General features: G+C 41.1%; 1 protein-coding gene across 7 annotated transcripts in view; it reads left to right on the top strand.

The window, feature by feature from the left end:
* Window positions 1-24418, top strand: part of kcnq5a (potassium voltage-gated channel, KQT-like subfamily, member 5a) — a 103459-nt gene extending 79041 nt beyond the window's left edge. The window contains exons 7-17 of one of the 7 annotated variants that reach the window (XM_084020817.1): window positions 64-159; window positions 3656-3744; window positions 5210-5236; window positions 8920-8973; window positions 12301-12548; window positions 14073-14181; window positions 17415-17546; window positions 18316-18432; window positions 20559-20672; window positions 21948-22074; window positions 23039-24418. In XM_084020817.1, coding sequence (XP_083876943.1) covers window positions 64-159; window positions 3656-3744; window positions 5210-5236; window positions 8920-8973; window positions 12301-12548; window positions 14073-14181; window positions 17415-17546; window positions 18316-18432; window positions 20559-20672; window positions 21948-22074; window positions 23039-24073 — 2148 coding nt within the window. In that variant the 3' untranslated portion in view covers window positions 24074-24418. Of the gene's footprint in view, window positions 1-63; window positions 160-3655; window positions 3745-3977; window positions 4073-5209; window positions 5237-8919; window positions 8974-12300; window positions 12549-14072; window positions 14182-17414; window positions 17547-18315; window positions 18433-20558; window positions 20673-21947; window positions 22075-23038 lie in introns of all 7 variants that reach the window. The other 6 variants (XM_084020820.1, XM_084020819.1, XM_084020818.1 and 3 more) reach the window with 6 other exon arrangements.
* Window positions 24419-26473: the final 2055 nt, after the last annotated feature.

A 26473-nucleotide genomic window follows, 5' to 3' on the forward strand; every position in this document is an offset into this window, starting at 1 on the left:
CCTGACATGTATGGTGTAGCGTTTCCTGCACGTTTAAAATGCGGTGTGTGTCTCTGCGTGTAGGGCATCCTCGGGTCGGGGTTCGCTCTGAAGGTGCAGGAGCAGCATCGACAGAAGCACTTTGAAAAGAGGAGGAACCCAGCTGCTAGCCTCATCCAGGTAGAGGCACACACACAACCACACACACACACACACACACACCGCTGGGATTTTACGAGCCGTCTCCATGGCGATCAGCACCTGAGCAGATGCTCCTCTGAGCCGTCACTCATGTTAACAGACAACACCAGCTGTATTACTTCCTATGAGTAATGTATGTGTTTGCATGTAAATGCGTCTTTCTGGGTAACTAACTTAACCTATTTTCTGAGCAGGGGATTTACAGGGGATTTACCTCAAATAAATCCCCTGCTATGGTTTTATATGGTGTTCTCAAAGGTGCAATGTGTAACATGAAGCCACCAGCTCCCAACAAGGCTGCATTTCACCTTGACTACTGCCTCCACACATCTAAATCACAGTCATCAATTATTCAAAATAAAACGGAAACTAACTAACTAACTAACAGCAGGGCAAGAACACAACCCAGCCAAACTCTGAGAGCCTGTTATTATAACACTGCTTATAATCTTCAGGCGTGGTCTCGGCCGTCCTTGTCTTTACTGTGACATTAAGCGAGGCTCTACTGTCCATGTACGCTTTGAAACTTTCATTATTGGGTGAAATCCAAAGTTACAAAAATGAACAAACCGTCATCAGGAGACTACTTCACTGCCAGTTTGTGAAATAGTCGCGAAATTGAGATTCATGTTCATGGACACACATTTAAAAATGTTTTGTGTTGCTCAGCATCTGGATGCACAACGTTGTTCATGCAACAAAATGAATGTTGGGTTTAGGCAACAAAACCGCTTGGTTAGGTACAATGAGATATTATGAGACAGGATGGGCTAGCTGGTTAGCATGCTCATGTCATGTCTCTGCAACTCAATACATGGACGTATTTGACATGACATCAACACTGTAACCTCTTCATATTCTGTTTATAATGTTCATTTTGTGATTGTTTTAAACTCATTTTGTGGCCAAATCTTACACATTGCATCTTTTAAGGAAAGTTTATGCTACCTGATGTACCATAGAAGAAAGAGCTTTAGCGAAGACTTGCAGAAAACATTGCAGTTTTCAAAACGACATATTTGAAAGATCAATCAAAATTTTCAGGAGAACAATGTCAAAGCAGGCTGACAATGTGACATCTAGAAATGTAGCCATTTCTCTGTCCTCAATATCCCATAAAGTATTGTGTGAGGTGTTTAATGGCGAATTCAGGCACTTGAACTGCACCAATGGAAAAGCCATTACAGGGTGGAAATCAATAATTTAATCAATAACTTTATTGGTTTTAACAACACTGATATGTCGTTGATTACAAAATGTTACAGCACATAGAAATGATATGGATATATGTATATAATTCTATCTTCATTTGCAAGCTGCATGTGATGCATCATCAGAGCATTAAACTCGCCACAATTTGTCATGTATTTTATCGTCTATTTGACGTCATATTTCTGCTTTGACATTTTTGCATATATGCATTGAAATGCAGCGATTTATTAAAGAGGACAGTATGGGTGCCTTCACTTCACTTTCACTCTCCAAATAAGTATTTTGGAAGATACAGGGATTTGATTGTCTCACCAGATATCAGTGTGGGACATATTTTCATACGCGTTTATGTCAAAAATGAGATAAATCTAAACATAGTTTTGTCTGTCCTCCCTGATAGAAATATGTATCATTTGCTTTGCTTGACAAAGACCAGTTGGAGCCCAATTGATCCCCAAGAACCCACCAAGGGAGCAATTAATCCTGCCTGTGTTGATCTTGTTTCTGTCTTCCTGGCTTTGTATCAAGCACCTGGTCACTGTCTGTTGTCTGCCAAGCTCATAACCTTTCCCTCAGCAGGTAAAAGGAAACTTGGACGCAGCTTTGATGTGTTAAATATGTTGATGACATTCTGACCGTCACTTCACTCCCCCATCTGACACAGCTGTCCCTGCTTCCAACCACTGTGTGTTGTGTGCGTCTCTGTCTGTCTGCAGGGCCGGATAGCTTTCTTCAAGCTTCAGCGGCTGGTCGATTCTCATTTCCACCTGCTGCAATAATGCCTACCGACAGTATTTTTAGAACAAGATTGAATCTCCAAATGACTTTAAAGTACTCTCTGGAGTAGCAGAGCAAAATTGACCAGCGTGTGGCAAGTGGCTGGTGTTAATTTCCCAAATGTTTAAAAGAAATGTTTATATAAAGGCTTTCCAGTCATGCCACGAACCCTGTAACCAAACCTGGCGCTATCGACGAGGTTCAGTGGGCCGCAAGTAAATAATGATTTAAGATGAAAAGAACACAAACTGTAAAATCCTTGTGTACACTCTAATGGCGTGTTCACACCAAATGTAAGCGAGTTTTGCGGAGGAACCGTTTGTGTTTATCCATGTCACGAGTTGTCTTTGTGACTTTATTTAAGCGTCTGCAAACGGACCCAATACCACGCAGAGAACAACGAGCGCATTACATCAGACTTGTAAGCTGCCCAGAGACAAAGAGTAACAGTGAGAGTGGAAGTGAGATAAAGAAAGCAGAACAAGTCTACGGTCGGCAGACAGTCTTACAAAGGTCACACAGGAGCCAGGAGACCACGTGTGTCATCAGACAGGCCAACAAAGCGTACACAGGATGTACAGGTCTAGTTCAAGCTATTACGCAAAAAACAAAAATAGGAACGAGGTTGATCTTTACGAGCTTCGCACCACAAATATAGGTATCAACTGATCATCTTGATCTCAACAGGATGAGGTACTATGTTGCATAACTTAAATACACCTTTCAACCTTGACAAAGGATTTGCAGTCCAAATCCACTCCTTCTGTTCTTACCTTTCACAATAAAAGCACTAGATGTATAATTCGCAGATGAGTATTTCATATTTTTGTATCCTATTCATCCCACCTGCAATGCGAAAATGCCTTAATACATTTTACAACAAACAGCGACTTGCAAAATTATATTTTATCTAAAGTATGCTTTGCCTCATAATATACATATTTTCCAAAATAAGATCCCACGGTGCTCCATCGGACCGCTTCCCCTCTCTGTATCCAGCTGTTACTTATCTTTTAATAGGATCAAAAGTCTTGTTATCAAGATAACTGGATCAGTGAGTCAATATAGCAAATAAAGCAAACATGACTAATAGCAAAAACTAACAGAGCGCCCTATGTGCAGAGGCGTTCTATTTGCTAAACCTAATCTGTCCATTACAGCTATTATTTAACTTGAAATTAGCTGTTGCACATTTGGCTGGTTGCTTTAAACATGTTTCCTATGATGGATGAACATTCTAATATAGTCAAAATAGCAAGAAGGCTTTTCACTCTTCACGGCCAAACTGAGGATCTTGGATCTGCCAGTTGGTTACGTCCCCTAAAACGCCCTGCGTATATTACATGTTCATATATATCCTTTTCCTCACCATGTTTCAGCCATTGCCCTTCTGTGTCTTGTGTGTGTATGTATGTGTGTGTGTGTTTGTGTGTGAACATCTGAACGTGTGTGTCCTGTCCATCTCTGCTCCCTCCCCCCGACCCAGGCGGCTTGGCGTCTGTACTCCACCGACGGTGCTCGTCCCTACCTCAGAGCCACCTGGCACCACTACCAAAGCACCTCCCCCCCCCTCAGGCATGTATCCCCACCACCAGCACCACCACCATCACCGCCCCCACCTCCCTCCGACAGCCCCCTCCCACCATGCATCAACACTACCCCAGAAAACTAATCGGCTTATTCTTTTTTCCCTCCTTACCTTCCTTTTTCTCACTTCCGATGCGTTCCCTCCCTTACCCCTTGTTTCCTCCCACAATTAATTGTTTCATTTATCATTATTTTATTTATCCTGTCGACTCTGCACGTAGTGTGTCTGGCGTAGTTATGCTGCTGATGAGAACTCGGTTTCCATTGCTACCTGGAAGCCTCATTTGAAGGCGTTGCATACCTGCAGCCCCGCCAAGTAGGTAACAACTTACACACTTACAAACATGGCTGCCGCTGCTCCTCAACTCTTCTCCATCATCTACATCTGCTCCTCTCCATCGATGTGGCTTCAACTCTTTTCCACTGTTATGCAGCATTGCAACCATTCTTTAATGTAGTGTACCAATATGAACTTTCCCCCCCAACCAGGGATGTAGTGCTTAGCGTGCATGAACTTTAATGGCCTTTTCACTTTCACACAGTTAAATGCCTTTCTAAATGGCTCATTGGAAGTTTTATAGATTTTTTTATAGCCAGTGAGGTTCTTACAGAGCCAGTTCATCATTGACAAAAACATTGGACATTTTAAATTATTCTATATACAAATAAATAAAATAGGAGTAGAATGAACATTCCCATTCAAATCCGTGGTGGCCATTTTTTTAAGTGTACAGTCCGTTGCCATGGGAGCACTCTAGTATAAAGTAGAAAATGGTAGCAAAAGTGAGGTGAGGTTTTGCAGTAATGACTAGCAGTGGAGTCGTAACATCAGGAAGAAGGAAGTAGTAGAAATATCTAGCAAACCTAGCTAACAAGCGGACAGCTGGCTAGCTAGCTCGCTAGCTTGCTAATTTCTAGCTGCGTCTGCTGTCTTCCTGGTGGGCTGCAACAACACTTTCTGGCCCCACTGACGTGTGTTGTCACATTGACATCTAACAATAATCACCAATTTAATTTCTACCTGTCAAATGGCCACTTAAAACAGTTCAATGTCCGTTCTACTCCTATTTTATTTCTATGATACTAAAAGCCTCGACCAGGATACTAATGATACTAAAACAGAAAAAGAAAGACAAAATTTAGTAAATCTTTGAACATTGAGTGAACGATTAAGCAGATTGCCATCTTACACACACACACACACACACACACCAGACATAGATCCTTTACTTTCTGTTTCCATGTCTGTCTTCCAGCTAACGCTTAGTCTTACCTAGCATGGTCATAGCTTGCATGTGCTTGTGAATACTTAACCCCGCGGTTTTCCTTTCCTTTTGGCTTGATGCGTCACATATCCTTTTGTGGAAACGTCTGTATAATACTACTTTTAATCAGCTGGGATACTGATTTCTCTCCCTTTGTCTCCTCCTCTCTGTCCCACTAACCCTTGAAGGAAAGAGCAAGGAGAGACTACTTACAGGTTTGTAGGACTCTCAGCTTACAAAGACACAAACACATACTGCAATCCTCATTTAATCATATGCTGAATGTTTTGCCATAACACTGTTGAAACTGTGATATCTGCTGTCATCTGGTTGGCCTGTTTGGTCTTTGTTTTAATCATTGTTTGATTTAAAATAGTATTGGGTCTGAATTTGGTTATTTATTGACATTTACCAGGTAATAGCTGGTGAATCTCTTTAAGATTGTCATTGCCATTTCAGGGTTGCAGCATTTTGAATTGTTTTTCGCTTGTATTAATTGATTGATTTGGTGACTAAACTTATTTACCATTGAGAACAAATCCTTCTCCTTTGTTTTGTTTTGTTGTTAACTTTTTTTAACCAGTATGACTTGGCAAAGTGATAATGATTTTGTAAGCGAGAATGGGAGGAGAAAAAAAGTTAATTTATTTACTACTTGAGTAGCACATTACCTGAAGTGCTCTGCTGAAGTGCCAACAAAGCCTCACAGCAGTTCGTGAATATAGGTAACAGTCAGTTTTGGAAGTTTTTTCCACGTTGCTCGGCAAGATTTATTTTTCTGTTAGTCTGATAATCAATCGGTCTATAATATGCTACAAAACAAGAGTTAGGTTGAGGAAGAAGATTGATGTTGGGCTTAAAATAACTACGTACAGTTAGGTTGAGGTAGCAAAACGAATGTTTAGGTTTAGGCAAACTGTCCCAAATGCATCAATTCACAATAACACTTGAGGACACGTAACACCGGTCTCATGGTTGGACTTCCTGTGTTGTTGAGCCCGTCCCCCTCCCCACCCACTTTCTCAATACTACATCACCAGTTCTGGCTGTTGTGATTACGTTTAAATCTGTGTGTCCAGAAAAAAGCGAACCTTATTAACTTTCCATTGGCTTTGTTTTCCTGCTGATCAACACAAAAGAAATTGGATGATTTGTGTCCATGAACATGAAAACAACAGATTGTGACATTTTGTGTCTACTTCACAAACTCCAATGAGACTATGCTGGAAGTGCGGTTATTGATAAGTGTTGAATTGAGAAAGACCGGAAGGAAGAGATGCAATGATAGGGACAGTGGTGTTTTCACATCATGCACAGGTAGTTCAAAGTCATTCAGCAAATAAAGTACGTTCAAGAGGCCTCTTGTGAAGGTGCTGCCTTTCTCCTCTTCTTTATTCTCACTTTTCCAACTGTTTCTTTAGGTCTCCATCTCTGTTTTGGTTTCTCCTCCTACTCTCACTACTGTTTCCCTCCCTGCACTTGACTCTCAGACGGGGAAGGGTGATGGGCTTCTCTGGCTCTGTTGAGTGTGTGTGTGTTGGTGTGTGTGTGTTGCCTTCAAAGACAGGAGTCTGTACCATGTCTGTACCATGACGCACTTTTTCCATTGGGATGGTATTTATATAACTCATCAAACACAAGTCTAGGAGAGACAGAGTGAGGTTGAAAAAGGGGGGAGGAGAGGAGGAGATAGGGGAATTCAGAGAGGGGAAGAAGACAGAGAGAGATTTGTGAGTTTAATTATGTGCGTATAGTTTTTACAGTGCAGCGCTTCTTTGACAACATTTAGTAGCTTCATACTGAGCCAGCAGCTTCTTAGGCATTTAAACTTAACACTGCCACACACACACACACACACACGCACACACACACACACATAAAAACATACTTAAACACACAAACAAATGTGCTTCTTGTCCTTCAACATTTAATCAGGCTTTCTTGCATACATAGCAACATTCTTTCCCCCCTAAATCCCTCCGTTTAAAGGGCTGCATTTACTTACGCTTTCCTTTCTTCAAACTTTTTTTCTTACAGTCCAATTCATATGTGTGAAATCATAATTATGTGCACTTTAATGACAGCGTTTCTCCTCTGTATGTTCCCGTGCAGCGAGAGAACACACAACGCTGCATGCTATTAGTGGTTTTACAGACTGTCGGCTGCTTTAGGTGCCGTGGTAAAAGGCTGGTGGCTTTCATTTAAGACTTGTAAACACCAGCAGTAGTAAACATTAGGCGCACCACAAAGTGCTCCGGCGGACATCATGCTGAGTGTATGAGTGCTGGGTAGTGGCAGTGAGAGGCAGCATGAAATAAAGCATAATGGGAGTTTAATTTGGAGTTTTGTGTGCAGCCAGGTGTCTGTGTGTCTCTACCTCCTGGTACAGTTTATTGATTAAACTGATTCAAAGATTCAAACTTTTTATTATGTATAAGTTTTACTCTGCCTACTTTCAACCTGGACATGATTTATTGTGATCTGAGGCCAGCCTAGTCTCCTAAAAACTATGTTCCCACACAATTGTGCTTGAATTATTATAATTTATAATAATTTAAAATTATTTTTTATTATTATTTTTCAAGAGAAACATATTTAGTTTGGATCATATTTGTCCTTGAGGTGCCACTAATTAGTTTCAAATGAGTCTGCAGAAGTCTTTGTAAGTGTAGGCAGGAGGTCTGGGTGTTGGATGGTCCACAAACACAGGACTTTCACTCTGGAGACTCATGTTAGTGTCGAAGTTGAACCAAGCCATTTTAGAACAAACCACATTTTTTTTTTACTTTAGTGTTTTTTATTGTGAATGAAAAAGTATAACAATACAATGTATATCACACAATGTGCATGTAACACTTGCAGAATACAAATGAATGAAAAAAAAATGTTTTTCCCTTTTTTTAAAACCCCAAAACCTCCCTCCCCCCCCCCCCCCCCCCCAATGGTGAACATACACACTACCCCAGATGACAAACAGTGACCAAAGTACAGAGCACAAACAAAGCAAAAAACAACAACAATAGAGTACAAGAGGGCATGTTAGTTATTAAATAATAATAAAAGATAATTTAAGAATAAAGTCAAAATAAAATAAAATAAATAAGAAATAATAATCAAACCACATTTTTTTTTAGCAAAACTAACAAGTAATTGTATTGCCTAAACCTAACCATGTATTTTGTTTTGTTTTGTTTTGTTCTGTTCGTTAACCATGTGTTTAAAACTGTTTGAAGCCACTTACAACTGCAGTTCTTTTGTGTGGAAAAAAATAACTTTCCCTGGAACGTAATTGAGAATGTCGTTTAATTGTGTGGGGACATCATTTTGTAGGAGACAGGGTTGGGTTCAAACCTGTAGCTGTTTGCTCCCATACAGGCAAATCAAAATGACTTTATTCCAGATGATGCTACACTGGTGCAAAGTATGCTTAACTGGCAACACACCAGGTTTCATTGAAGGTGAACGCAGCCTGCTTTTTAGAGCTATTTTAACTTTTTGCTGTTCCCTACTTTTCACAACACCGCAGGCACACAGGCAGAGTCAGTAAATTTGTTCACCACATGTCACAGAACGACGACTGTGGAAGAGACTTGGTATCTCAGTTGATTTGGAGCTCTTGAAGACGATTAGAGAGCCAGTCAAATGTGTTTGACTTGTTTGTCCAGGTTGTAAACAGCAGTGCTTTGAACGTGATGACACGAGTATGATGTGTGTCGTGGATTTACGTCATAATATCATTGTGTGATTACTTTCCTCTCCATCCCTGTTTATCCACTCTCATCCTTCTCTTTGGATTTACTCTGCATCGATATTTACAGTAGAGAATTCTTCTTCTAATCTTCTTCCTCCTTTATCTTTCCATTCCCTCCTCCATCCATCTCTCCCTCCATCGCTCTAGTCAGGGGCTAAGTAATGGGAGGCTCTTCAGAAGGTACACTCGGAAATATAGGAGGTACCTACTGCGCTACCCAGCATCCTCTCTGCCCTGCCCTTAGCCTGATACAGAGGCGAAGCCCCGCCCCTTTTAGTTGACCACAGCGTGATGTTAAAATATGTAAGGAAATCAACAGCGAGAGACAAATTGTTTGTCGATCCCGTTTGAATTGTGCCACGAATTACACATATGATGTGTAAATCCAAATGAAGAACATCATTTAAGTCACGTCTTTCACAGTGTCTGACATGAAACATTGGATCCTAATACATTTACCTACCTGTGTTTATGTGACATGAACATAATTGAAAATGTGTGTCCCTCCCTGTACATGAAACAAAAGATGACTTGACACAAATTGAAATGATACTAGACAAACTTAACAACCTTGACTTACAAAATCATCTTTATCACATCATATGTGTAATTCATGCCACATGTCTCTTGCTGTTGGTGGCTTTGCCTCTGTATGACCTGCGGGAATGACTGACTAATAGCATGGAGGAGAAAAAGACAACAGATTTAACTTCCTTCTAACCTCAATCCCTTTTTCTAGGACTTGGTCTGAGACAACTGCTGCTGCCTGCTGCCTGTCGAATGCAAATGTGTCATCTTGTAAAAAATTAAAGGGGAATTCCACCAAAACTGATCTTCACACTGTAGAAGTAAACGTGGTTTTAAAAGATAACAATATAAAGGAACGTTTTTGAGATAAATGAAAAAATTGCAACAGATTTTAGCGCCAATTAAATATTTACCACAGTCAACAAACTGCACTTGAGCCCCAATCATCCTAAAAGCATTCATCATAGGATGCTGCTTGCCGTGATCCTTAATAATTAACAATGTGAAATCCCTGCGGAAAAGAACATGAGCCAGTTTTTATAAACATTCTACCTTCTCAGTAAGACGGCTCAACATAGTAACAATACAATGTCTAAATTCCCTTGATTTGACATTTTCTTGAAACTGTTCAGCGACATGAATATCTTTCATTCACATTCTTTGTGAACAACCATTCATTTTTAGATTAGTGGTGCCAGAAGTTCATTCAGGTTAATTTGACCATTAAGAGGCTATAATTCATATATAGGTTATAGTTGTAGATCAAAAATAAAATGGTCCCACTGCAGTTTAGTTCAAAGGAATCAAAATAAAATGTCAATGGGCTGGACCCAGTTTATCTTAAGTGAAAGAATACATCTCTTCTGTAAATAACTTTTTCTACTTTGAGGAAATGTTTTTTTTAGCTTGTTTTGCATTCGAAGGAATAGCATCTACATAAATGGAGATTTATTTTGATACAGCAAATCAAATCTGCACTTTTGCTGAAACACAAACACGCCGCTCCAACTGGCTGAGACAAGAAGGAGCATTTCTGATTTTTTTAACTTTTAATCATAAAATAATATGTATAGCTTATTAAAACATGGCAAGCCTGGCCTCTTGAAAACAACCTTCCCATGCAACAAAACTGCATTGCAAATTACAATTGTTTTTGTTTTCTTTCAATTTCATAGTAACTTTAAGCCAAACCATGACGTTACTAAACCTCACCAAGTAGTTTTGTGGTTTAAACCTAACTATGTCGTTTTGTTGGATGTTTAGTTTTGTTCATTAATCGCGTGTTTCTACTGCAACCGCTCGGCCTGGAAAATGTTGCCCTGGAGATGTAATTGAGAGGGCAGCTTCGTTGTATGGGAACATCGTTTTGCAGGAGGTTTTGTAGGTTTGCATAACACCACTATTTTCAACTATGAAAAAGATGATTAAATGTGATTTCAGCTGGACCTAAAATGATTCCCCAACAATATGTGATACTGCACATGTAAAAGTACTCTTCCTCATTTTACTGCATGCTCCCTGCTTTACTGCTTTACTGCTGCATTTCTCTTTTCAGTCATTTTTAGCAATCAGAAATGAAATAATGGTATTAAATAGTATTATTAATAAAATACATTCTCCTCCACCACTGTGTTTAAGACAGAATCCGTGGTTGTTTAGTGTTAGGATTAGTGTACAAATACACGGTCTATATTACTTCTGCCTTGAACGTTGGTGGAAATGTTGAACCAAGTGCAGTGAAGTATTCAGAGGGAATGTGCCCAGGTCGAGGTTTGGGAAATCATTGTGAAAGTCAAAAGCTTTTGAAAGATGCCAGCTTCTGTTAAAGTGATTAAAACTGATTAAAATTCTGAAATTCAGGTGGGACACTGAGGTTTGGAAAAAATGTAGCATTGTAGCATGGAAAATGTGTTGGAAACCTGCATCTCTCTCATTGGTCTGCTGCATTGCATGCTCGTCTGTTTGCCAAAGCAATTTAACGTTTACTGCAGCGATTCCCATTGATTGAAGAGTTGCTGAAATACAAAATATTGAAAAATAATTTGGAAACATGCATATTTTTTTTTACAGTGGTTGATGTTATTAACTGACAAAAATCTTGTTATAGAGGACAAAGATTGATGATGATAAGATTCATAGTTTGGTTTAATTAAATTTGCTGTTATTATAAAGTTACAATAGATAGCTTTGTTTAACCATCAATGTATCAAAGTGAAACTACAGTTAGTCATGGAGATCAAAACAGAGGTTGTGTTTTGCAGATTAAAGCCTATTTTCTCTTAAATACTTTTCAAATTTGGATCTTTAATAATTTAGATTTACCTATAAACCGTTATTAACATGCTGAAAGGGATTTTCCTTCACAACCTCATACAGATTTAGCTCTTTTTGTTCAGGAAGAACGACGTCCAGAAGTGATGCTGTTTGAGGCTTCTCTCTGTGATGGCGTCATTTGTTTAAGGTCGTCTCAAAATGAATGTGGTGATGATGTATCAACGTTACCGTTCCTCTCGTATCACCTTCACAAATCCAATTAACTCTGTGTTAAAAAGCGCATCCGTGATGAGATTATCAGCCGTTCGGGTGACGATTGGAGCACTTGACGATCCAAAGCTGCGGGTTTTGTTTTGGTGGCTTGGCGGGCCGTCTGGCTGTGTGCTGGTGTTTTGGGCATGTCAGTTGGATGGATGATGTTTGGGCTGAAGGAAAAGACAGAACGTTGCTCTGTGTCTGCACTCGCAACTCACTCTCTGAGGAGAAATAGGTGTTGACAGCATCCTTTTTTCTCTCTCTCCCCCCTCTCTCCTTGTGTCTCCCAACCTCTGCCAAACACTCTCTTTCTCCTAAACTCACTTCCCCCAATTTCCCTCACCTTTCCCCCTCCGTCTCCCCATCCATCACCACTTCCATCACTCTTGCTCCTTTGAATGTTCTTCTCTCCCTCTTCCCACATCCTTCCACCCTCTACTCCTCTGCCTTCACTTCCCTCCCTCCATGCAGTCAGAAGTTGAGTTTTAAGGAGCGGGTCCGGATGGCGAGTCCCCGCGGTCAGAGCATGAAGAGCCGGCAGACCTCCATCAACGAACGCCAACGCTCCTCCCCCAGCAACGAGGTGGTGGGTGGCGGCGGTGGCGAGCTGATGGGCGGGAGCCCGGCCAAAGTGCAGAAGAGCTGGAGCTTCAACGATCGGACCCGGTTCAGGCCGTCGCTGAGGCTCAAGAGCCAGACTCGCACTGCTGTCCCAGATGGTGAGTGGGACCTTGTGCATACGTCCACCTTAATGTAAATGACAACAATATCTTACAAATCAGCCTTTTTAGCACTCAGACTGTATGCATCTCGTGGAAATCCAACATTTTCAAATCCAAAAGGTTTCAAGTTGTCAAATGAAAAAGAATAGATAAAAAAGACAGTATACATATATACACATACATAGTTAAAACATACAATCATCTCAGAGCTGGAATGGCTAGACACTGGCGGAAGAAGTATTCAGATATTTTACGTAGTAAGTAAAAGTAATAGTTCCCCAGTTTACAAATACTCTGTTGCAAGTAAACCAATGCATCCAAAAAGTTCCTTTTATATATAATATACTGAAAGCACAAAAAAAGTGTAGAAGTTTGTGTGTAGAAAGTGTATATTGTGTAGAATGGCCCATTTTACAGTCATATGGATTCATGTGTTTGTAAAGTTAATGTTGCAAATGTTAAAGGAGTACATTTAATCACTTTGAGCCTATAACATGAATACATCATGATATATATTTTCTATAAATACATTAAGTAACTTAGCCATCAAATAAATGTAATGGGGTAAAAACTCAACTTTTAGCCTCTGAGATGTTGAGTAAAAGTATTAATTAGCATGAAATGTAAATACTCAGTAAAGTACCTTAAATTTACCGTGGTACTTTCCACGACTGGATACAGAATATATTAAAGTTATTATATTGAGATCATTAGATCAGAAAAACTCCAATCACACAACCAGTGAAGAAGGTAAAACCACACAGCCTAAAGTCAGATCATCGCTTTATTCTCTTTATTCTGTAAACTTTCTGCCTGTCTGACACGCTATACATTCTAGATACACAGGGAGATTAATGTCATGCATTTATGGGATTGTACAGTTGGATATATTGCATTTGGGAGGAAATCTTAACAGACTTGAATTATACACTTTCATAAAGCCCTTGTGTACTTTAAATCTTAATTCCCTTCTCTTTTTTTGAGGGGAGCATGAATTTATTGTTATGACCTAAATTAGTGCATGTGTGTACAGTATTTTGTTCTCACACACCGAGGAAGTCCTCATCTTCAGTCAATAGATGGATTTGCTGACTGCTTTAATAGCACCTCTGCGTCTCCTCTTATTCCCCCGTATAATTAATTTGATCTGATTTTATATGCACTTTGTCATTATTCCCCCTCTTTCCAACTTCTCCCCTTTGCTTTTCTCTTACTCTCACTCTTTTTCAGCGTCTGTCTCTCTGTCTGTGTCTCCCACTCTCCTAATTATTGGCAGTATTAATGATATATAAACCCTCTTTTTTTCACCTCACGTAGCTGAGCTGGCGAAACGCTGCCCATTACTTAAGATCCCGTCCAAGCAGGGCATAAATTTTCACCTCCTGAAAGCCAAAACAGTATCAGTTTGAGACATTCCTGGAGACTCCTTTCCAGACCCACTACCCTGAACGTGTTTTATGAGTTTGAGCGATTTTGCATGGGGCTGCATTTATTGATGCGGTGGCGGTCTGTGTGTCTCAGTGGACGCAGGCATGACCACGGAGGATTCCTTCGACGAGAGAGGCTGCCACTGCGATGTTACAGTGGAGGATCTATCGGCTGCCCTCAAGGCTGTCATCAGAGCTGTCAGGTGAGATCCCGCTCCACCCACACCTCACAGTTCATGTCTTTGAGCTCTTATCATCACCAAAACCCTCGAAATGTTGGACTTGTAAATCGGTGAAGTGGTTCACTACTGGGGGAAAGGAGCCAAGAAAAACATTTTTGCAAACTTACATCCAGCTAGTAAAAATCAAGTGAGAAAGTGAAAGTTACTTTTTCATATTAAAGATACAGACAAATGGGGAAGTCTCATCTGCATGTTTGCTTTCAAAAGTAAAGCTTTTAACCAATCATTACATTTGGACCTGCCTTTTGTCAATTTTGTCTGATTTTACACAGATTTCATTAGTTGCATATATATATATATATAAAAAAAAAAAAAAACGTCAGTATTTTAAAAATAATATTTGCCTTCTTGACGTAAGTTATTTTTCTCAATGTTTAATACTTTGTCTCTCTGATTGTTGCTTAGTCACGTGGATGGGTATCATTTGTGTGTCAACCATGGAAAAAACATGAAAGAAATTGACAATTTGTGTCCCTATACACGAAACCATTAGCTGGCTTTTCCTGACTATTTCATGACTTACGCTGAGACTCGGCTGGAAAGTTTTATGTTTGGTTGACCCGTCCAACTTCCCCTCCCACCAACCAAACACACACTTTGCTCTTCTTTATACTGCGTCAGTTGCTCTGAACGTCTAATTCTGATGCAGATGGGTTTACATTGGAGTCCAGTGTGTTGAAACTGATTAAAGCATTTTATGGATTAGTCTTCAAACTCCCTCAGGAGACTTTCTTTCCTTGCCTGTGTCCATCGATTCTGAAACCACAGTAAAAGCTCAATGAACTGAACAATTACTAGTCAATGGGTGACGTCACTTGTCCTTTTGTGATTGGCTACTTGTTGATCGTACAATCTCAGGTAACGTTTCATATTGATGTTTTGGCTGCCGTCTTTCTTTAGGCTATTAGTGATCTGTTTTGATCGAAAAGTTCATGAATGACTCAGTGTGCAGGTTTGGATCAGACTGTTGAAGAAAGTTTGTTTTCTCCATCCTCATATATTCCCATTCTGCTAAAGTAACAGATAATATAACACAAAAACATTTCTTCTCTCCACGTACGTGTTATTCTGGATGGGAAAAACTTAGATTCACTGATGAGGGCAGGAGTTCACACCACACTTTGGTTCCCTCAAGCAAACAACTGATCCTTCCCTTTTTATCTTTATGACCCACTGCTGGGTTTGAGGGTTCGCCTGAGGGGGGTTTCGAGCAGTGTGTGTGTGTGTGTGTGTGTGTGTGTGTGTGTTGCAGCAGACCCTGACCTCTTACACTGGCACCGGCACCCTGTGAGTGCATGTTTATCCAACTGGCGGCAACTGATTCTCTCACTCCACCTCTTCTTCTCACCCTCTTCATATTTTTTTCATTGTAAAAAGGATTGACATAAAAGGAATACATATACATTCTAAATGATATCAAAATGAGACAGATATCGGACATTTTACTGTATTTTTCTACTTGTCAGCTGCTTTTAAAGCAACATTTTCCAAGTAATAAATCCATTGTTATCATGATTTCTAGTATTATTCTGACTGATCGTTCTCCATTAATATCATGAACTTCTGAATTAGTCTAAAAACAGATTTAATATTTTGCATCTCACCAATTATTGAAAATGTTTCCTTCCTGTATTACTCAACCAGTGTTTGGTTGGTCCGTTCTGGGCTCCTGTAGAAACATTCTAAGGTAATGAAAACACTGTGATTGTAAGTTTCTGGTGAATATATACTAATGACAAAATAGTATTATAATTCATATCTGCCAATAAATCCTGAAATCTGTTCCCTTAAATCCCCCATCTTGCATTGAGTTTATCCAGCTAAGTGTTTGAGCATATTGACTCAACATAGGCGATTAAAGATATTAGTATTGGTATGTATTTCAACGTTTCATAATGTTCTCAACACACTCACAGATGCTGCCCATATGGAACACAAAATCTTTTCTACGAATAATCTGTCCAATCTGCACGCTCACAATGGAAAACTATCAATGGGTGTTAGTACATCTGCTACTCAGAAATACATTCGTGTATTTATACTTACCTACATAGAGGTGATGTCCCACCTCTTCCAGTGTTCCCCATAGGACCTTATTTCAGAAAAAAATATGTACAAATATTGTTTTTTCTGTTTGAGTTGTACCATGAACTACAAATGGGATGATTGTCAATTTAAAATATAATTGTACACGTCAAAAAAAGTCTTGAACATCTGTCATTATTGACTACCGTACATTATCTTTCCAAAATAAGGTCTCATGGGAAACATCAAAAGGGGCGGGACTTAGCCTCTCGATAATCTAAGGTAGCTTGACGGGCTACACCCGACCCCCAGCTGTACACAGACAGGTGGGTTTAACACAGGGACAGTAAAAGTTATGTCACAATTTCCAGTGGAATATATTTGTAAATCCACATTTGACACAAATCATTTCCTCCAAAATGATAATAATATCCATCAGTCATTGCTGTGCTTAATTTGAAATGTCCTGGTTTGCTGCATTACAAAGATGTAACATGCTGAGACTTTATACAGTTTTGTTTTCTGGTGAATTGAAGATGTGTGTCCGTGTCAGACACACAGATCACCAGTACCACCCGGCCCCGGCCGGCCTGCCCACCCAGCAGGCCTCCCCCATGGGCAGCCGGAGCCCAGGGCTTTCCCAGGGTGTCGGGTTGAGGGCTGGACACCCCCTCCCCTGCCAGGACTGTTATTACAGAGGGTCATCTGTCACCGTGGTTTCCATTTAGATAGTGAGAAAAAACAGGCAACTGGAGCAAAGAAGAAGCCTTTGGGGAATCCAAATGCTCCAAGTATATGGATCATCTTACCTGTATCAATATTATCCACCCAGCAAGTGGTTCTGCTCACCAAATAAAGGAGATAGAAGATTATACGCTCAAGTTTCAAGGTTTCTTCATTTTGGTTGTTATGGGATTGACAAGAGAATCAGGAGATCTCGGTTTCCCTTTAGATACCCCTTGGGGTAATTGAGATTTTAATAATGTTTTCATTACTACACTCCTCCGAAAGATCAACAAGTGAAATGTAACAAGGATAGTCCCAAAGTGGCTGCTACCATCTAGTGGTTGGTTGTAGTAATTACACCCTTTTTTTCAAGCCTCTTTTGACACGTTTGTAACTTAGTCATCCCTCTTTCTTGCTTCTTGTGTGTTTGCATTCGTGTGTAGGATCATGAAGTTCCACGTGGCGAAAAAGAAGTTTAAGGAGACATTGCGTCCGTATGATGTGAAGGATGTCATCGAGCAGTACTCTGCAGGACACCTGGACATGCTCTGTCGCATCAAGAGCCTTCAGACCAGGTCAGGACACTCTGGACACACACACACACACACACACACACACACACACACACACACACACACACACACACACACACACACACACATTTAAATCACAAAATCCTGCAGTGTCATCAGTAGGGCAATGTTATACCAATTTGTTTAACCTGAATTTGCCCTTCATGATTACTGTTTGTATTACATCTTTATTTATGAGAGGGGTGGTGGGTTTTCACTTACATTTTACAAGAGAACAACAATCTTATTGCCAGGCAATGTGACTTTGACAATATCAGATACCAATCACCTTATGGATTATAAGCAGGAGACCTTTATACAGCATTTCACAACTTGCATTTTCCAATGTTTATCAACGCAGGAAGGTGACTGAAGTTTGATCAGTGCGGGTGAGCGGTGACAATGTTTGTCCATCTTGCATTGTCTGGATTGTTTGTCAATCTTAGTATGAAAGTCAGACTTTCCATCTCATGAATCTCTTTGATGATTCCTTGCCAGTTATCTGCTCTAGGTGGATCAGCCTGTTGCTTTTTTCCCCTGCTACTATACATATGTTCAGGTGCTATCTGTCGTTTCCTTCTGGCAGATCCACTCAAATCTTTATAAAAGGTTTTATTCATAGACTTGCATCTGTGGAAGTTACCACTAATGATTCTGCAGCTCCTACCATTCGATAGAGGACATCACCCTATAGATAATACATTAATTTAACTTGATCTCATTTCATCTTCATGTATGCATTTTATATGTATGTGTCCCCTCTCTCTCCCAGACTAGACACTGTAGTGGGCCCCCCTCCGAGGCCTTTCAGCAGCCGCGTCAAGACCTTTTCCTCTCCCTCCCTGCATTTGTATTACAGCCAGGCCCGGAGGAAACAGTCTGCAACGGGGTTAGACCTGCCCCGCCCTGATCTGCCCGCCAACGGCTTCCCTGCTAACATAACTGAAAACTTTGATGATGTCACATCTGGGTCAAGCAGCATGCATTCACACTCTTTTGCATCTATATGGACACTCAGTGTGTCCTTAGGTTTGGTTTAGTAGAGTTTTGATGCAGGACGATGTTCCTCAGTCCGTCTGCTTGACTGACGAACCAGAATTTGCTGCAGTGAAAATGACTGAAATGAGATGAACCGAGTGAAAACATGGACGTTAACTGTAACATGACTGTTTGGTGGAGGCTTACGCCTGTAATTCTAGTTTAAGTCTTGCACTTGTCTCGGTCTCGTGCCTTTGTCGGTCTTTGTTGAATTGTCTTGGCCTCGGTTGTCTCTTGAGAACTGGTCAAGTTGTTGGCTTCTGATTCAGGATCAGTTCTACAGAACGTCTGATTCTACCGACACGACATGTAAACTAAAAATGAACCTTAACGTAGATGTAGAAACCTGTAAGGGTCCACAAACATTCATCCTATGCATTGATGTTAGAGGATGAATCGATATTCTTTGCAGACAGATTTAATTTTTTCCCATCTGTAAAGACACTATCATCTATTACAGTCTCAATTTGCTCTGGACCTGGTCTTGGACTGGATTAAGTTGGTCTACAGCCCTGGATGCAGTCTGTTTAGCTGACAGGACCTGATGTTCACAGTTTATTTAAATTGACTTACTTAGGTGTGAGGTTTACTGAATCTGGTGCATTGCCAAAAGAAAAAGACCAGATTGGCTGCTTGACCCAGATCTGGTTGTAGAGGTCATCAAGCAGCACAAACTATGGATTATGGACTGAACCGCTCAAGTTTTTCATCCACATGTCACATTGTTGATAGAAAATCAGTATATGAATTATGAAATTAACATTGGACAACAGTCACTCATGTTTTCTGACCACATTTTGCAGCAAAGGAAAATCCTTTATCACATAATTCATATTTAATTAAGTGAGCAACATCAAATTTGAACTACTGACACTTTATTTATGTCACACTGGAGTCTGATAATCCTGATTTGGGCACCTTGGGGACCTCATCCAACTGGAACATTTTGTTAGCTAACATACTGAAGAAGTGCATCTGTTTTGTCTTCATGTAAAAGTCTCAATCCAGAATCTATTTAAACTTCTATGTGTTATGATTCTGACTTGCTTGTTATCATTCCTTCGAAATTCAGCTGTTTTCCTTCAGTTCCTGTTTCTTTTAACAGCTTTAAACTTTAGAAATAGGGTTTGAGTCCCTGCATCAAAAGTCTTAAATGACTCAACTTGTTCAGCTGGAAATCTTGTTTCAGCATGTGGTGCTATGATGCAGTCATGGATTGGGACTTTCACATGTTAGATCCATGTTTTTTAAAGGAAGTGTGTAGCTGTTGGTCATCTGGTGCTGTGCTGAATGATTAGCAGTACTGTATGCCAGTAATACTTCTGTTGAGTAACATAGTGCTTGTTTTCTCTAGTGTTGTTATGAAGTGTTTGTTGGCCGAGGCTGTAGATACACACAGACCACCAGCATTGCTCATCAGCATTACTGCTATTATATCGGCTGTCTTCATGAATATTATTCTCCAGGATGATGTAAATAGCAGAATGTGAACCAACATCAATCAAACATCAAGTGCGACGCTGATTTTGTATAATTTCCTTAAATGATTTTCATTGTTAAACATGACATCCTCATTAAAAACAAACTCTTGATAATCAACTCTTTATTTAAAAGCAGTAGTGATTTTCACGACCATCCATTAGGTGAGGAAGACATGAATACAAATGTGGGAGTCGGATTAAATACATCAAATTGAAATTGAAAAATTGATCATCAACATATTTAAAAAGAAAAAACAATACAATCTAAAAATGTCAGTTCCAATGTCACCCTTCCAAAGCCCCACATCCGACACACTACTTCCACCTCTCCTGCTCTGTGTTTATCTACATGCCCGCGTCTTCTATTGTTAACACGTGTAGGACTGGATCTGTCCACCTGCGCCCTATGCTTTAGTGTGTGTTTGAGAGAGAGAGAGAGAGAGAGAGAGAGAGAGAGAGAGACATGTACCTGACCCAGTCTTTCTCCTGTCTCCAGACCGGCCAGTGCAGCAGGCTCTGGTCCCAGCCTGAGTAGCCGTCCCAGGAACATGTCCTCTCCTGCCTTGCACTATTATTACAGCAACCACAGGAAGAAGCTTCCTGACCCAGGGTTACTTTTTATTTTACTTCATTGAAGTGTCGCCTACAGTAGAATCCCATTAGTTCCCTTCACTGTCCCAAAAAGAGTTTGCAACCCTGTCTCTGACAGAATGGCGTTCCCATTCAACTAAACTGCACTCGCAATTACGTTTCCAGGGAAACCGTCATAGTTTGAATTAGTTTGAAGCACTTTGAAACATAGTTAATGAACAAAACGCATACAAAAAACAGGTTCAGGCAACAAAACGACTTGGTGCAGTTTGATAACATATCAAAAGCACAACAAAAGTACTTTGTTCACAAGAGACACGAAAATCAGTCTCCCAGGTTAAAGTCTTGTTTGACCACTCAGACCTCCTCACTCCGTGGTCTTCCCCAGACTGGTTTGGAACTTGTGATACATCAAGAAAAAACTGTGTTTCCCTTCAGACATAATTCACAATGCAGTTAAGTTGTGTGGGCGTGTCATTTTTAGGAGACGGGCTGCTGGTCGATGCAATCAGACATGCTAACACACAAATAATCGCCGTTTGTAATAACCTCCGTCAGCACCAGATGGTTGGAGTCTGAAAGTGAAACGCATAGTAAAGAGTTACTCAACAACTCCAGCCACTTGGTGAGGTTTATTTAACCAGGTCTGTACAGATCCCTTTTCTCTTCTCCAAAACGTGGAAACAAATTTTGTGTTTTGTGCTCGATAAAACATGTGTGCATCTTCCTGGTTGTCAGCAGCTCCTAGACCAATGCATGTTAGAGATATATAAACGTTATTAACTTCACTAATACAACACTGTCAAATAACTTGATCAAATATATATCATATGAATGTTATATTTCGAGAGTGAATGAAATGCTTTGTCAAGCTTGAGACACCAGGTTTGCTTTGGACATACTGAATCTGTAAACCTCATTTTGACATCTCGTGCTCATAAATGACTGGTGCTTTTATTCCCTTTCTTTATGACGTGTGAAAAGGTGATTTTTCTTTCGGTGCATGTTGGTTTTCATTTGTAAAAGAGCCCATGAAACCCAACCTGAACATACTGTTTTTCTTTATTCCAGAAAAACAAAAACATTTTGGAAATACAGGGTTTTCATACAAAGGCACTGGTACAGCCAAGCTGTGTGTGTGTGTGTTTTACTAACTCTAATCTTAACATCCTACTGGTGCTTTAGGTGTGTTGCCTGATTCGGGATTAGCTGAAATGAAGCCTGGGCGTCTGCTTATATTACTAGATCATTATTTTCCAGTGTATTAACACCAGTGTGTGTGTGTGTGTGTCAGGGTGGATCAGATTCTGGGAAAAGGCCAGATTCCAGTGGATAAGAAGATGAGGGACAAGCTGCACCCAGATGGAGACTCTCTGGAGGGCATGAGCATGCTGGGACGTGTGTGTAAGGTGGAGAGACAGGTGAGTTGAGAAGAAATCAAATTACACCAGAGGCTTGTACTACGAAGAAAGTTCCATAAACACATATCCAGGATATCTTTGGGTTATCTGGTTTAACTAATCCTAACTCTCTAAGGCCAAGCCTGGCAACAAAGTGGTATTATGGCACCAACCTATAATACTAGACAAATACGAAGACATTAAACACTTAATCCAGCCTCAAAGCAACACGGAGTAAACTCAGAGGACAATGAAGAATCACAGACTGACTGTGTGTTTAAATTAATAGGCTCATAATATCAATGCTCCATTTAGACCACCATAGATCTGACTGACCTGTCACTTTCGTGTATAATATTAAATTATAAATTGTATTTAATCAATATTAACATCCTTGGATGTATTCTTTATTAATTCCCTTTGGAAAATATTCCAGGACAATTTTAGATTGCAACCCTAGTGGTGGGGAAATAAAAAAACTTAGATCAAATAAATTGCATGAATATAAAAACATCAAAGCGAAGGTGTCCATCCATGTCTCGTAATCACCCACGGCAACATAAAAGAACCAATAAGAAGTCAGACTCACTGCAACCTATGGCTGAAGAAGCTGTCACTCATAAAAGAAATATGATATGTTACAGTTTATGATGAGATAATATATACTGAAAGAATAAAGCTAAAATATGGTCACAAATTGGTCTCTTATCTTGAACATAACTTGCTCCAGAGCGGGTTAGGTGTGCAGCATCAGTTGCCATGGCGACCTTCTCGGTAAGAAGTGAACCACCGTCAGGTCAATAAAAGTCAGAAATGACTTCACATCCCTTTAATCCTCACTGTCTTGCTTTATCTCTCCCTCTTTTTGGAAGATTTTGCAGGCTTTTTGGGATTGTTGCAGATTAAAATGCCTGATTTAATGGCAGCTTTTTTTTTTTTTTAAAGCGATACATACTCCCTCTCTTACCCTTTGCTCTTTTCCCAGGTTACTTCCATTGAATCAAAGTTGGACTCTTTGCTGGACGTTTACCGCCAAGTCCTACAGAAAGGTCCCACAGCGCTCACGCTCTCCTCCCTGCCCCTGTTTGAGCTGGACAACCACCACCAGCACCACAACTCTGACTACCAGACCTCTATCATCGGCAGGGATCTCACCTCTCCCCAGGGAGGTGATCCGGTTGGCGGTGGAGGAGACAGCAACGGGGGAATACGCCGTTCTCTTAACACCAACCCTAGAGGCCTGCGGCTCATCCTGGCACCCGCCGATGATGACGGCCCCCCAGACTCAGCACCTCCATCCTACCCCCCGTCCACAGCCTCGCTCTCCCCATCACCCCTGCTGCCTCCTGATAGCCCCTACCCAACGCTGGTGACCCCCAATGGTACCTCCAAAAGAGCACACTTCCCAGACCTGCCACCCCCACCTCCCTCAACAGGGAGTTTCACCCTCCGCTTGCCCCCCACAATGCATCCCTCCCACCTCCGATGCTCCGCTGACCCCGTCCCAGATGATATGACTGATGGAGTGGCGGTGGATGACGGGGGCCTGGGCCCCTCTGTTGTTGTGGGACCCAGCCTGGATGCTGACCAGGAGGGGGACAACGAGGCAGGCCCCGCCCAGGGACAGGTGCAGCTGCGGGAGAAGACTGGCTTGAAATCTGAGGGGGTCTGGAGGAGGCACATGAGCCTGGAGGTTAACCCCCTGCTGCTGCTCTCGTCTAGCCCGGATGAGAGGCCTTCGGACTGGGGAGGCGGTCTCGGGAAATCCCTCTCCGTGCACAATCTCAGCCAGCCAGCTAGTAAACGGGGCAATGCCCAAGGTGACCTCAACAACTGGGACGGAACAGAACTCTTCATTAGTGAATGCAAGCTGGAGCCAGCAGAAGAACATTTCAACTTCCTGTCCCAGGGACCCGACAGCAGCCCTTCAGACCTATTACAGACTGCCGAGGAGTCTTCGCCTCACCCAAAGGGAAACTCCGATTTTCTCAGTCAGGCCCCACACATACAGTTGGCATAACCACGCACACACACACATACACACACACACACACACACTAGCTGTGTCCCAATTCAGCGGATGAAGCCTTCACAATTGGCAAGATCCTTTGAAGACCGGTTTAACGTTGTATGATTAAAATGGAGCCAGGGATCATATTTTATTCTTTTTATTTTATATTATGAAAGAGAATATGCTTCATGATATATTTCAGGCGAGAGCTGATTTGCTCATCATGAATAAAATCCAGTCCTTTCCCTGAGCCCAATGAATCTTGGGAGAGGTTGGGCTCTGAAGGATCCACAAGTTGGATCTTCTGAGTCCAGGAAAGAAGGAGTCTTCTAAATGGGACAGCCTCGTCGCGGCCACTATCAAATCAAATCAATTCAAACTTTATTTATATGGCACTTTACATACTCTAAAGTAGCACAAAGTGCCTCAAAGAAAATAAAAGTGAACAAAACAAAAACGAAAAAAGATATGAACAACAAAGAACACCATGAAACCCAAGCCTCCCACCCCCACAAATATACACACACAGACATACGCACACACATAGCCATATGCACAGACATCCACACCCACACACACAAACATACACACACCCACGCACACCCACACACATACACTAGCTGTTGCTGAGGAGACATGGCTGGGCACCGAGATCTGAGGTGAGGAAGAAGCTACCTTTGGGGCCGCGCACACCGAGAGGAATCATGGTCCATGACTGCAGGGGGCGCCGCCACAGGGACCACCCCAGCCCAGGCAGACAGGAGGCTCCACACCACGGTGTAGAGCTCTCCAGCCACCCGGGCCGGGCCGTCCACGGGACAGCACCCCCAACGGTGGACCAGAGACAGCTCCCGGTGTGGTAGGCCCCCAGGAGGAAAACACTGGAAAACCGAGGGGCTAAAACGGTAAAATAAGATAAAAGGTAGAAGCTAAAAACTGAGGGAATAAAAACAACAAAAACAGTAAAATGCATCAAAATGTATAAAATAAAATAAAATAGACCCAATAAATAAAACAATAAAAATATATAAAACAGTAAAACAGGATAAGCTAAAATAAATAATATAAAATAGATTAATAATAAAAAATGTAAGAAGCATAAAAGAAATGAGAAAACATGTCAGTTAAAAGCCTGATTAAAAAGGTGGGTCTTGAGCCTCTTTTTAAAAACATCAACATTCTCTGCGGCCCTGAAGTTCTCCGGCAGGCTGTTCCACAATCGGGGGTCATAGTAACTGAATGCCGCCTCCCCGTGTGTATTGGTTCTGACTTGTGGTATGGTTAAAAGGCCAGCACCGGAGGACCTCAGGGTCCGCGAGGGTTGATAGGGTAAAATTTGTGCAGATAAATAAGAAGGCCCGAGACCATTAAGACATTTAAAAACTAGTAAAAGAACCTTAAAATCGATCCTAAAACGCACAGGGAGCCAATGCAGCGATTTTAAAACTGGTGTAATGTGCTCCCGCCCTCTGGTCCTCGTCAGCACGCGCATGACGCATTCAGTTCTCAAATGAAGCCTGTGAAGGATGTGGTCGCTGAATGGGGACACGGCAGCACACACACACGCACACACACACTGTACATACACAGCAATGTTTGGGAAGCCACTTTTACAGGATTACAGATTATGTTGCAAACGTCCAATCAAAGCCATGGACATACAATGTTTGTACATTTTGCCGAACATGATTATTTCCACTTTCATGCAGATTGTATTTTGTTTTATACTTTTTATGGGGTGCTAAAATTACCATAACAAAATCAAAAGTAGGATGACGTATAAATTATGAACGGAAGTGGGCATAAATAGAAAAAACACAAATATAGAGTAATTTAGATCGTACGGCATCGTAGATTAATACAATTGAAATAAAGAAAGAGAGAACTGTGATTTCTGAGCCTGCAGTCTGACAGTAAGATCCGGCAGTCCTACCTATTAAGTCTGAACCAAAACCCAAACCAAAGAATCTAGTTTCATCACTGAAACAAGCCATTTCAGTGTTTAAATTAATCTGCCTTGTGGCAAACTTGAAAATTAAACGAGTGAATAAAATCTGAAGGAAATACTGTATGATTGTCTCACGGCCAAAAAATGGGTGCAAGTTCCAAAAGTCAGTGTAGTTGAACCTCAAACAAGCCACTGGAGACTTTCAACCACTTTGTATAGATGCCAGTAGGTATACACACACACACACACACACTGGCACATCAACCGCTGAGCACTCCAGCCAACTTGACAAAGAGCTGTGACTGACGAATCACTCATTGTTTTCATCCAAGTGCTTGATTTCAGAGAACTTCTTGGAAGAAGAGGAGAGTCTTGCCCTCTCCTTTGTTCAATGTAAAATGTCATCTTATACTTATGTTTTCATACATATCACTGCATGGACTGTTTCCAAGAACACACGA

Source organism: Eutrigla gurnardus, assembly GCF_963514095.1.
Source record: "Eutrigla gurnardus genome assembly, chromosome: 11".
In the NCBI taxonomy this organism is placed as follows: Eukaryota; Metazoa; Chordata; class Actinopteri; order Perciformes; family Triglidae; genus Eutrigla; species Eutrigla gurnardus.